Source organism: Falco cherrug, chromosome 8 (genome assembly GCF_023634085.1).
Source record: "Falco cherrug isolate bFalChe1 chromosome 8, bFalChe1.pri, whole genome shotgun sequence".
Lineage (NCBI taxonomy): Eukaryota > Metazoa > Chordata > Aves > Falconiformes > Falconidae > Falco > Falco cherrug.
The window spans coordinates 10,718,916-10,732,153 of NC_073704.1; the positions used below are offsets into that span (position 1 = coordinate 10,718,916).

At 42.5% G+C, this 13,238-nt stretch overlaps 1 protein-coding gene across 3 annotated transcripts in view; it reads left to right on the forward strand.

Annotated features, from left to right (window-relative positions):
* ERBB4 (erb-b2 receptor tyrosine kinase 4) overlaps positions 1-13,238 on the forward strand; it is a 638,535-nt gene that overhangs the window by 531,601 nt on the left and 93,696 nt on the right. For all 3 annotated transcript variants that reach the window (XM_055719363.1, XM_055719360.1, XM_055719361.1), the window contains exon 20: positions 189-374. In XM_055719363.1, the coding sequence (XP_055575338.1) occupies positions 189-374 (186 nt within the window). The remainder of the gene's footprint in view (positions 1-188; positions 375-13,238) is intronic.

Consider the following 13,238-nt stretch of genomic DNA (forward strand, 5'->3'; position numbering starts at 1 on the left):
ATTACAATCAAGCACATGTTACATTAGACTGGATTTTGCCTAGGTATGCCTAGCACTGGATAGACAACACAGGAATTCACGGTACTTAGGGGACACTGATCCCCTTTAGATGCTCTATGGGAAACGGGAATACTATGCATAGAGTCTTTAAGCATGCTGGAGTAACTGGATTGCTTTTATTGTTACAGGAAGCTCTTATCATGGCCAGTATGGACCATCCACACCTGGTGAGACTCCTGGGTGTTTGCTTGAGCCCAACTATTCAGCTAGTCACTCAGCTGATGCCTCATGGCTGCCTGTTGGATTATGTTCATGAACATAAGGATAATATTGGCTCCCAGCTTCTGCTAAACTGGTGTGTCCAAATAGCTAAGGTATGTAGTTCATGCTGTTCTTTTTTTTTTTTGTCATTTTCATAACTAACTGAAAAACATGACATTAAAAAAAAATTTTTGTTTGGGGTTTTATTTTGTTTTGGTTTTTTCTCAGGCATGTTTTTGTTTTCAAGAAGGTGGGGTAGTTCCTGAAATAAACACTGTTTTGGCTTCATATGGTGTTACAGATTGCTTGTTGATATGTAAGCCAAAGTGTTTTTCTCTACTGTCTTTCCAACTCAGTGTTAATGGAGGGTCTTTTGGGGTAAAGAAAAGTAGGGGAGAAGCCCCCATGTGACATCTGGGGCTGCGCACGGAATGATTTTTTTCAGCCTCTTCTACTGTTCACTAGTCATAGATACTGATTTAATGCGATTGTAGTTTTCAACCTTTCCGAATCTGCGTTGTCAGTTAAATTCTGATATGCCATCAATTGTCTGCCCCCACACTGCTAAGAAGATAAATATTCACTTCGTGTCACTCCTTTGGGAACCACCGCAGTTCTGCTGTGTTTAAGACCTATCACAACAGCTGAGGCTGGAGGGTAATATTGATTGTCTCTGCAGAATGGGAAATCTCAAGGGCTGGATCTTGCTTTGCTCGCCGTGGCGTAGTGCTCTCTGCCTTCCTGTGGGGTTTTAGGAGCAAGAGTGAAGCCATTATCATTCAGATACAGACTGCACTTCAGCTGAGGTGCAACAGAGTATAGGTCATAAATGCAGCCCTAATGTAATCCTTGCACAATGTTTTACCTGTGTTTTTAGGTATGTTTAGGTATTCAGTGTTGTACTAAGAACAAGTTATTGGTAATCGGTTGCAAAGAGTAACAAGATCTGCAAGTGTAGAGGGCAATAGTTTTATCTATTTTAAAGGCTTTTTTGTGCAACCAGAGTTGTGTACAATCATGTTACTGCAAGAGAATCTAAAACCCACTTTTTATTTAGAGTTATTTAGAAGTTTTTTAAAGTTTTAGATTATTTTGCTGAAAATGCCTGTTAAACATAAATGTATGCCATCTTATATTAAATCTGCAGCCGTAAGTGAATTTGCTAAATCTATTACAAATTCTTAGTTCAAGTTGTTAATGTTAAAGTTTTGGTGCTGGAGAGAAACCTGGAGATTCAGCAGTGGTTTTGCTGGACCAAATAGCAGCCATAACGTAAACGTTCGCTTCTTTTGAAAACTTAAATACAAAATATTTTCTTGAAAACGTAAGAAAATTGAGAAATTCAGGTAACTCTGATTTTTTTGTTCAATGACAAGAGGAGTTTGAGGTTCATCATTAATAGGGACTGTTGCCTTTCCAGGATCAGATTGTTGTTAGACCTGCCTGAAGGTGACAGTAGATTATATGACCGTAAAGCTGGACAGACAGGTTGATCCATAGAGGAGATGGGGGAATCCCAAACCCACATTCTGATGATGGAGCATTTTTTAGATGTTAATATCTATGATTCTGCTGCGCTGTGGTGGTAAAGCAGCCAGAGTTTCATGGAATATTGGAACACACTGATGGGGATTGCCTGTATCTGGAGATTTGCAAAGGTTTATTTAGGGCTGTTATCAGAATGGGGAAGGTGGGGGTGAGAATACATATTCCTGTTTCAGTCCTTTCTCTCAACACAACCTCCTTCCCATCTGTTCTCTACTCTTTTGATTGATAGTGGCTGTTATTATTTATTGCAAAACATTTACGCAGTGGCATACATAAAAAGAGAGTTCACATTTATTTTCACTTTGTGCATGCATATGACCATTGACTAATTGGACTAATAGCTGTACTTGCTTTGCTGTGGACTTTATGTGGGCAGCTGATTCAACGAAGCAAATAGCCTGATCCGGGTAGAGGCTTACAGAGCTGACGGGTCTGTGGGAGGAGGGTCTGTGGAAAGCAGGTCTTAAGTTTTCCTGTGGTGATTCTTACCAAAGTGAAATGGGTTCTAAACTGATTTCCATCGTAAATGGTTTCAGTGTAACGTGGGAACTGGATTTAGGTACACTTCTTTGAAAATCATTGCCAGACGATTTTCTTGATCACCCTGTGATGTGGTAGCAGAAGATGAGGTATTATGGATATTTGCGTTCTAAGATGATGGGTAACCAAGCAGTGCAAAGAAGTGAGGTCATACACATTACCTGATTAAGTGTCACAAAAAGAAAGGGGGGTTCTTCATAACAAAGGGTGGCCTCTTACCGAGGGGAATTTTAGTGAAGTTTGGTTAGTTTATTGATGTTTGATTACATTCATCTTCTGCATCACAATAATCTTGAGATTAACTTTGCCTTGCCCTCATGTTACAACATGAAGCTCGGCCACTTGGCTACTCACAGAGGGAACAGCTGCAAGTGACTGCTCTTGAAAAAGCACAGTACTTGGTACATGTGGCTGACCTGTTAACTCGGGGCCATCACAGTTTGTCTGGATTATTTTCTCCTCAGTTTCTTCATATGTCTCTTTCCCTTCTCTTATTTTTACTGCAGTGTTTGGTACTGGGTGTGGAAAGCATCAGTCCGCATCTGACAGGGAGTTGTGCATTTTGCTGTTTTTGCATGTGTATCAGATGGCTGTTTATAGTTGAGAAGATCACAGGTACTGACTACTTGCATACCATGCCAGTATGGTGCAATCCTATTGCAGAAGTGGACTCCAAATAATGAAAACGTACCTTTAACTCTTTATTTTCTGCCTGGTTTTGGAGACCTTGAGTGACAACTGCATGTTGAAAACCTTCCTCGTCAGGTTGCGTCTATGCCTAAAGATACTTATCTTAATTATTATATAGGAGGCTGTCAGTGAACTTTTTTTCCCTGAAAAAGTGCAATAAAAATGCTAATCCTCTGCTAGCACCAGGGGAGTAGTAATACTTGTTTTCCACTTATTTGTCACATTTAACAGTGACTAGGAATCAGTCTGCAGCCTGCAAATAGGAAAGATTCAGTTTGCCTACAAATAGGCGGGTCTTCAGAGGAATGTGTGCAGAAGGTGGCTATTGCATCAAGCTCCCAGTCACTGCAGGAAAGGTCTGTGTATCCCATATACCTGTATCCTCTCTGCTGATGTTTCAGGCTCTGTCATATGGCTTGAGAATGTCTCTCCATATCTTGCTTTTCTGGATGTTTGGGAATGATTGGTTGTGTCTTTCTGAAAGCTACCAAAAACATGATTAACAATGTAATAAGAGGAAAGAATGATCAGTTGCCTCCCAGTCCTAGTCTCTGCTCCCTGAAGCAGCTTCTGGTATCTTTTGTTAGATATATCTTTATACCCTCACCTTCCCTCTTTTTATGGTGAGAATTTTCCCCAGCGAGGACTGAAGGAATTGGAAATGCCTCAGTTCTGAAGTTCAGGCTGATTTCTACAAATCGTTTAAAATCAAGTTGCTGCTGCAATACAGTTCCTCCCTACTGCGCTTTTCTCCATCTGCCAATGTGCAGGCATTTATTTATCGAAGTCATTGCTTCAGAGTTCAGTTGTTTTACCAGGCTGTTCATTTCCATATGTCTCTACTTCTGTACAACTAGATGCAAAAACTAGTTAGGCTCTGTGCCTTGTTGCCAACCTGCATATGGCTCTGGAGATCATTTCTGAAGGTTGATGATAGGGCAGTTATTAAGTATTATCTACTGCCAATTGAAAAAAGCTTGGGTGCTTTTTTTTTTGCTTGTACAGATTGTGTTGAATTTATTCTGACTGTTAGATCATTGTAGGGTAATTGTGTTCTCCTTCCAGAAGCTTTAGCTTCTTTCTTTATGGATGGAAGTTATAAAAATAGAGTAGCCCCCAAGCATTCTGCATAAAACATGGTTGTTAGACAGCAGCTGTGTCTAAGGGGGTTCTTCCCTTCTGCTTTGCAGAGACACAAGGCATCTCCTTGTGTCTCGCTTCTATGTGTACTGTCTCACTTAGGTACTGCATGTTTAACCTTTCAGCTCTGAGTTCAGCACAGCAATTTTATGTGGAATTTGATGTCCAGTAAAGCAGTAAACTATACTCACGTATCAAAGTGCTTCCTAGAGTGAGAGCAAGAGTGAAAACCTTGGTGGCCTTAGGGTATGGAAGGCTGGAATAATACCTACAAATGTCTACAGTGTTGACTACTTGAGAAACTGATGGAGAATCAAATTTTGTAAAGTTTGCACAAGCCTAGAAGTGAATTCTCAGTAGGTGAATTAAATACTTGTCAGCCAGTGTATGACAGATACAGGTAAATAATGAAGATTTAAGCAGGGGGTGGGGGGATGGATGGACAAGGGACTGTGTGCATTAATGCTTCAATGTGTTTAATATAATTTCTCTCAGCAAGGGTTGCCCAAACACACTCCTTGGCAACGGGGAGGTGTGGGGGTGAGGACATTATTACAGAAATGCATTCAAGAAGAGAAGAAACATCTTGAGGTTTCTAGTCAGAAGGAGTTGGTTACACTATAGCTAAGTGAGCTTAACTGTAAGGCACCTGTATTTGAGGCTGTGTCTTCTCACTGTTACTCTAGCAGAAAAATTAGCCTGAGCCCTGTTGGGAATTATTACTGCGGGCCTTCGTGCTATGCTACGCGCTCTCTCTGTCTCTCCCAAGGGCACGTAGAAATGCATTTTTGCTTCTGTAACGTTGCATACAACACTTGCTAAATTGAACATAAACGTTCAACCCAGGCAGCCCCATCTACTGTTTTACTGCTTATTCTGGTACAATTATGGTTTCATTCTGTTGCCGTTGATTTGTGTTACATCTGCACCAATTTTGCTGAGCAGTGTTCAAATGCAGAGGAACTTTTCCTCTGGTATCTTTTGTTATCCCCAAAGAGGACAAGGCAGAGGAAGAATGAGAAAGGAAGCAATCTTCCTAAAACAAAGCAGCTTGCCTACGATCACCTAACCTGTGGAGGAGAGCTCGGCTCTCCTCTGTCTTAGCTGGTGCCCGGGTGCTGTTCTGCCCTGTATCCCCCAGGGGCTGCCAGACCTGTTTTTTGCATCCTGAACTATAATAATTAATTCACAACCCCTCAGAATACTAATGAGGTAAAGCAGAAGTGGGTTGATACAGTGGAATGTCATGGAAGGAAAATCAAGTACTTCAGGGGATTACTTTTTATACCTTTCCAATATAAAAGAATTCTCAAATTACCTTAAATAAAGCCCTGCACGGCATCAACTATCCAGGTATGCAGGAAAACAATGTTTGAAAACACTCTAGGAAGGAAAAAGAGAAGAGCAACTCGGGGATAGAATTTTAATGAAGCAGATGCACATCTTCCAGTCTGATGAGTGTTATTCCAGCACACTTGCAGTCATTGCTCTCTAAGAATTCCCTGCCAGCAGTGTAGATCTGCAGCTGGGAGTCTCCAGGAGCCATTAAGCCAAAGGCGCTTGCAAAGCCTCCTTACTGCTTCTTTCTGCCACCCTGTTATCTCTCCTTTTTAGCTAGTTCACATTACAGGGCTCAGTTCCCTTCTGTAGTTCTCTTGGCAAAAAAGGAGGCCTTGTCTGCTGCCTGCTCCTGAAGCCTTTTCTATGCCAGGCTTTTTAGAAAAGGCGTATTTTATTACTGCCCAGGGCAGTGCTTCTCAACTGGATGTAAATTCACAGGCTATGTGAAATTCAAAGGATCTACGCTGAAAAGCTGACCCAGAAGTTGGTACAGTGCTCACCTTGCATCCTAAATTAAATGTGTTTCAGCCTGAGCTTCTCATGTATGGAATGAGGGAGTCTCTGAGCAGGGAGGGCTGGAGGCAAGCGAGGTCCCTTTGGCTGCACTGTGATGTGAGGAGCCTTTCTCCTCCGTCAAGACTTGATGGATTAGGAATGACTTGTTAGAGACAGCTTTTGTTATTCTGCTGTGGATGGGATGAGAGAGAAGCTGAGTAAAGTGGGCGGAATTGGGGGTGACTGGACAGGTTGAGAAGAGGTGGCAGATAGTGGCTATGGTTCAAGGTCTTTCTTTTTCATTAAAGAAGCCTACCCTACAGCTCAGTGACTATTTCATCATGGAGTGAACAAAAGAGCTTAATGACAGTCATCTATCAGCTGTCCACATTTTAAGCTTCAAGATGTCTCTATTCCCAGAGCTCCTTGCCATGACAAGGCTAATTGTATAATTATAATGCTATACCAACCCCTCCTGACGTGCTCACACTGGCAAGGACCAGGGCTAAGGGCTCTGATAATTATCACTGCAAGCAAGTATATTAGCATGAGTGTAGTTTACTAATGGGGTTGCTCTGTTAGGAAGTGCAGTGTATAGAAAAGTAGGATCTAAACCAAGGGCTATGAAATTAAAGCCATATTGAAACAAGGCTTTAATTGTGTGAAGGAGAAAAATCAAAATAGGTGGGGGAATTAGCATTTTACTGTCTTGAATCCCTTTGTGTAGTTTTCTTTTCTTCTTCCTATTCATCATGGCTATTTTTCTCCCTCTGCTGTAAAGCTTGGATATCCATAGATGGCAGATAGAAGTGAAGGACCTTTTTTCTGGTGTCACTGGAGAGCTCTTGCTGAAAGAGGGTATGCCATCAAGCCTCAGAGGGGAACGACCGCATCTTGCCCTTACCCAGAGCCTTTTTTGGTACCCTGCCGGACAGCTCCCTGGGTTACAAAGATTTGTACAGACTTGAGAAGTCTTTGCAACAAGATTCAGGTGGACCTTGCAGAATTCTGTATCCTAACTTTTAAGTGGTGGAAGGGGACAGATTTCTTTCTTACTATGGTTAACTGGACTGTCTTGGGCTTTTGTGAGACGCTGAAGAAGGTTTTTTTGATCCTCTCATACGTTAAGGTGGTTTTTTTTCCATCCAATGCAGAGCACGAAATAAATGCTAGGACTTTGGTCATAGTGTCTGATCTGCCATGCTCAGATTAATGTGGGCACACTGAGTTTAGCCATTGCTGGTATGCTGAGACAGTATCAGGGCCTGGATTTGGGGTCCTGGACCAGGGAATAGGACCTGATTAAAAATTATTACAGCATCTCTGTACTTGGCGTGTTTTCTTTTTGGGCACAGTATTCCAAATTTTCCTGCATGGTTAGGTACCTATTTATGGAGATTTTAATGTAGTCCCCTGCAGCCATCTTCACCAGTTACTTCGTCTGGAGTATTGACCTGGCCTAGTAACTTCTTTAACTTTTCTACCAAATCCAGTTGTCCACAGAGTTTTCCTGTGAAAAGGATTACATTGAAGGAACTCATGGTAAAATTCATTAACTTAAATTTTGAACAATTTTCTTTTCCCTTTCTCTTATTTCTTTCTTATACCTTTCATCTCCAATTGAACTTTGTGAACTCACGAAGTTCACACTCTTTCTCTGTAATTTTCTCCTTTGCTGTTGTGCTGGTTTGACCCTGGCTGGATGCCAGGTGCCCACCAAAACTGCTCTATCAACTCTCACAATCCCCTCCACAACTAGACAGGGGAGAGAAAATATAACAAAAGGTTTGTGGGTCAGGATAAGGACAGGGAGATCACTCACACTTACTGTCATGGGCAAAACAGACTCAGTTTGGGGAAATTCCTTTAATATATTACCATTCAAACCAGAGTAGGGTAATGAGAACTAAAACCCGAAACTTAAAAACACCTTCTCTGCACCCCTCCCTTCTTTCTGAACTCAACTTCACTCCCAACTTCTCTCCCTCCACCCCCGGAGCAGCACAGGGGAAATGGGGCCTGAGGTCAGTTCATTAAACAGTGTTTCTGCTGCTTCTTCCTCCTCACACTCTGCCCTGCTCCAGCATAGGGTCCCTGCCGTGGGGGACAGTTCTCCATGAACTTCCCTAAGTGAGTCCTTCCCACGGGCTGCAGTTCTTCATTAACTGCTCCAGCATGGGTCCCTTCCGCGGGGCGCAGTCCCTCAGGAACAGCCTGCTCCAGCCTGGGTCCCACACGGGGTCACAAGTCCTGCCAGCAAGCTCGTTTCAGCATGGGCTCTTCTCTCCATGGGTCCACAGGTCCTGCCAGCAAACCTGCTCCAGCCTGGGCTTCCCTTGGGTCACAGCCTCCTTCAGGCATCCCCCTGCTCCTGTGTGGGCTCCTCCCCAGGCTGCAGGTGGGGATCTGCTCCACCGCGGACCTCCCTGGGCTGCAGGGGCACAGCCAGCCTCACCGTGGGCTTCACCAGGGGCTGCCGGAGAATCTCTGCTCCGGCACCTGGGGCACCTCCTGACCCTCCTTCTGCACTGACCTGGGGGCTGCAGAGTTATTGCTCTCACATAGTCTCACTCCTCTCTTCTGCTGGCGCAGGTACATTTTTCTTTTCCCCTTCTTAATATGCTATCACAGCGGTGCTACCACCGTTGCTGATGGGCTTGTCCTTGTCCAGCAGCAAGGTCTGTCTTGGAGCTGGCTGGCTTTGGCTTCATTGGACATGGGGGAAACTTATAGTAGCTTCTCACAGAAGCAACCCCTGCAGCCCCTCCACTACCAAAACTTTTTTTTTTCTTTCCCTATTTTTACAGTGTTTTGTGTCAACCTCTGTTTCCCGTTGCTCTTTTTTCAGTGCCATCGTTTCTCCTTTATTCTCATTCCCTGGCTATTTGGCTCCCTCTAGCTGGTCCCCATTCAGCAAGCATAGGAGCACCATGCCTGCCACCCACCGGAGTTACTATGTTGTTGTGTCTCATTACAGGGTTTTGGGAAGACCTCACTTTCCTCATTTCTCTTATAATAATGCATTTGATTTTGAGGGTTTTAATACTGGCTGATGACCGCATGAACCCCATGTGCTGTTCTAATTTGGGGGTGGAAAGATACTTGAATCTGAAGGATTGCATCAGAACCACAAGACCAAAAATGTAAGATTGGGTTTATATAAAAATTACAGAGATCTCATTCTTCCAGCTTTGTGTTCTGACCTTTGATGCTCTAAGGCTCTTTTGCATGCTGTAATAACCTTAGTATGATAGTATTCGAGTTGTTTATGGTCTTTAGTGTGTGTGGTGTATATATATTTGGTTATTAGCTCTAAAGCTGTGTGAAATGACTCAACCTTTGAAGGTGACTATCTCCACTGACTGTACGATCTAGAAGACAAGTATAGGCTAACCTTGTAGCTTTCTGACAGCTTAATTTACAGGGGGGATAAATGTGAAGGGTGTGGGTGATGACAAGGACACACAGAGAATCTGGGACAAAGCAGGTACTGGAGGACTAACTAGAGCTGGAACTACTAACACAAGTGTGGTTGGATTTATTTTCTGCACAATATGGTCCATATCATGTTAGCGAGCTGTACTGTTCTGTACTGTGTAAAGTCCTATAAGCAAGGTTATTAACTCGCTTTCAGTTTGTCAGTTAACGGGAGAGGTTTATAGTATGTAGTAATCATTCTTTCTCCAGTCTTAATCTGACTCCTCGATCATCTAGGCTTCCTCTTCCCTTCCCACAAAAATCCAGTGTTGCCAAAACCAGTTGCATGGTTCATGTTTGTAGGAAAAAAGCAGAGAGACAGATTTTTCAGCCACTGACAAATCATGTCAGCCTTTGCAGAGGCACAGAAATGAGCAATTTATTGCACAGAGATAGAAAATTTATTGGTTTGTTAAATGAAAGGTGCACTTAGCACTGACAGTTACAGGGTCTTCGATACTGGGGACCTGACAGCTGCAGGCTACAAAAGCCCCCAAGGCTGGCTTTGCCTGAACATACCAGCATTCTCATCAAGTACACTGACCTGCACTAAGAGGGGAAACCATGAGATTTTTCTTAGCAGTCCACCACAGACTGGCTTGGGAAAGCATTATTGAAAACCACTCCTAAATCAAATTCACAATATTATAGGAGCACCTATGAGGGTTTGTCAGGATTTCCATTATAAGCCCATATTTTTCAGGTTTATAACTCGACCATAAAATTCCGCTCTGGACTGTGACTTGGCATAAAATTTCCCAGCCCAAAGCATATTTTTTTATTATTATTCAAGAAATGTATGTATTTGGCTATTTTTAAGTTGCTGCAGTTCAGAAACAAAAGCTGGATTTCTCTATATATACACCTGTAAATTGCAATGCTTTTTTCCCCTAGTGAGTGCCTTTCAACGTTGTATTTTATAACATAACTTATCCTTCCTGGATAAGTACAAACAATGGGTGGCCAAGGCATTGATGTTAAAATTGGGCCCCCTGCATTTTTTGCAGACCTACACAGTATACATGTATCCCACAAAAACCCGCTCCTAAACCCATGTAAGAGTCTTCAGGAAACTCTGCAAGGCCATTTGCAAAAGGTTCTGTGGCTCTAAAGCATATGCCTATATTTGAATAGAGCTTAGCTTTCATGATTAGCTAGATTTCCAGGTTGTCCTGTGCAATCCAGTGTTCAGGCATAAATCCAGTAGCCTTTTGTACAAGAAAAGCGAACTGGTCTGTTCAAAGGGAAAGGAGATGCTCAGCAGAAGCTGTTCCAGATGAGGGCTGTGGTCTGTAAGTAAGAGATCAAACCTAGCAGATGTCTATTAGCAGAAGAGCTACTGACCATGTCCCAAATCTAGATGTATCTTAAAAATTCCCAAACTGTCCACTATGTGTAACTGCTACTCTGTCCAAGTGGGAGCCAGGAGGAGCAGTGGACTGAAGCTTGTTATCTCAATGTCTTAGCGTGACTTGCTGTAGGAGGAGCACATGAAAAAAAGTACAAAAATGGCAGTCACTGATATCCTTTTATATCTCAAGCCATAAATGAGACCTGAAGATAGCACCTTAAATCCTGGTACTTTGATACTTTCCTTCCATCCCAAAGTAAACACCGGAATGGGATATGTGACACAGAAAATCTACTGAAACTGAGTTCCCCTGAGATGTAGCACTGAGTGCACCCACAGCAGTGAACAGCCATCAGTTAAACAGCTCCTTGATAAACTGGGCATAGAAGGGCAGAATAGCTGAAAGAATGTGCTTCTTGGGGATGCTGTGTAATCTCTGTGTGCGCTCCTGTGCCACGCAGAAGACCAAGGTGAGTCTGCTTAATGAAATGTGAGAGGGGACAGGGCAGTTCCAAGTGGCTGCTGGCACAGTTTCAGGTGCCATGCCGCCCCTCAAACCTACAGGGTCATCTGGCAGTCAGGTGTCATCAGTCAACACTCTCCCGCTTTCCCACATCCCATCTGTTTCTGTCTAGCCTGGTTGTGCAAATTAGCTCTCAGTATGCAGCAGTTCTCACTGTAGTTCAGTTTTCTTTCTTCATCCTGTGACCTTCATGCTTCCTTAAACTTTACCCTTGTCTGTGGGCCAGAGCAAAATCCTCGCTGCTTCTATTTTTATTTACTAACTGTCCGTGTTAGCAGACAGAAGTGATCGTATTCTGCACAGCATGTCTTAAACCTGAAGTCCTGCAACACATTAATTTCTTCTGATTAGAGGGAAAATAGGATTGTATTATGCATCCTATGAAAAATATTGAGCATTGAAAGAAAGCGTGGCCCTACACTGAAACAGTTCTGAATTTTCCAAATGAAAACTTTTTCTAAGACCTTTGAAATGTCTTTGGATTTAGATTAACTTTTAAAAAAATTAATTTTAAACCAAATTGTTTTGAAACAAAATACTACTGACTTTCATAAACATTTTTGTTCTGGTTTTTTTTTGGTTTGGGTTGGTGTTTTTTTTTTCAGAATGGTGTTTTGTCAGGTTGTTTCACATAAGCCAAAGTCAGTTTTAGAGAAGGCAACTTTATTTAAAAAAAAAAAAAAAAAAAAGTTTTGACCAACATCTCGTAGGAACTTGTGTACGTAAGTAAAATATAATACAGTTTGGGTTTGTGTTTAGGCTAGCTTGCATTATTTGCATCAGTAATTCTCTAATGTATGGGCTTGCCTACAGCAATGTCTCCCATCTCAGCATTCAGTAAACCAATCCAAATTGCATGATAGCATGATTTTGTAGATGGCAAGAAAGAAATGAAATGTAAGCTATCAGAAGGGGACTCAAAAAGGCAGAAAGTACATGAATTTCTGTATGTTTGGGAGTGGAGATAGTTTAAGAGCTAGGTGTCACTGAAGGAGGAGTTTGACGTTGTGAGTGGACTGGAACAGTACAGTGCAGCGCTGTGAACAATAGGTGACAGTGATTTGAAGTTAAAGCTTTTGGAGGTGGCACAGAGAAGGGTATACTGCCATGCTGTACTGACTCCTGGGCATTACTGTGTCAACTCAGGCTGCCGGCATGAGTGGTACAGCATGTGGTACTGCATCTTCAGTGCTCCCTGAGGGTGGGTGATGCTGGGATCCCTGTGCATTACCTTTATGTGCATCACTGGTTCTGTTGGTGAGAAAGCTTGATGCAGAGTCCTGTTTTGTGTTTGCTGGCACGTTGCTGCTTACACTCATGCGCCTGTTCAGTCATAGAAGAACTTTGCACATCTGTGATGCGAAGCCACTGGGACTTGGCTGCAAGCATTTCTGAACGTTGCATTTAAAGCGCTTAACTTGGAATCATCTCATCCTGTGCTTTGCATTATCATTGTTGCATTCCCCCAATCATACTTGGGCACCCTTAAAATGGTACTGGCTTCCCACCTTGTAGTCCACATGTCTGCTATGCAGGGGAATATCGTTGTCCTGATAAACGAGGAACTGCAGAGTCAAAAAACAGATGATGTGTCAAGACTGTCAGGCTAGAGCAGATGTCTTTATTTTCCAAAATTTAGGGTCAATTCCCTAACTTTTATACGAACTTTTCTTTCTACGAGGTATAGATGCTATTTATGTGCACAAAACTGATAGAGGGTTTGGTGTTCCTGAACTGGAAGGAACATAGATGACTTTCTGCAATTTATTACTTATTTTTCTATGTTTTCAGACTTCAATACAAACTTTGGAAGTCCCACATAAAGGTAAGAGTAAGTTTAAAATACACCAGCCAAGTCACTTTCCATAGAGA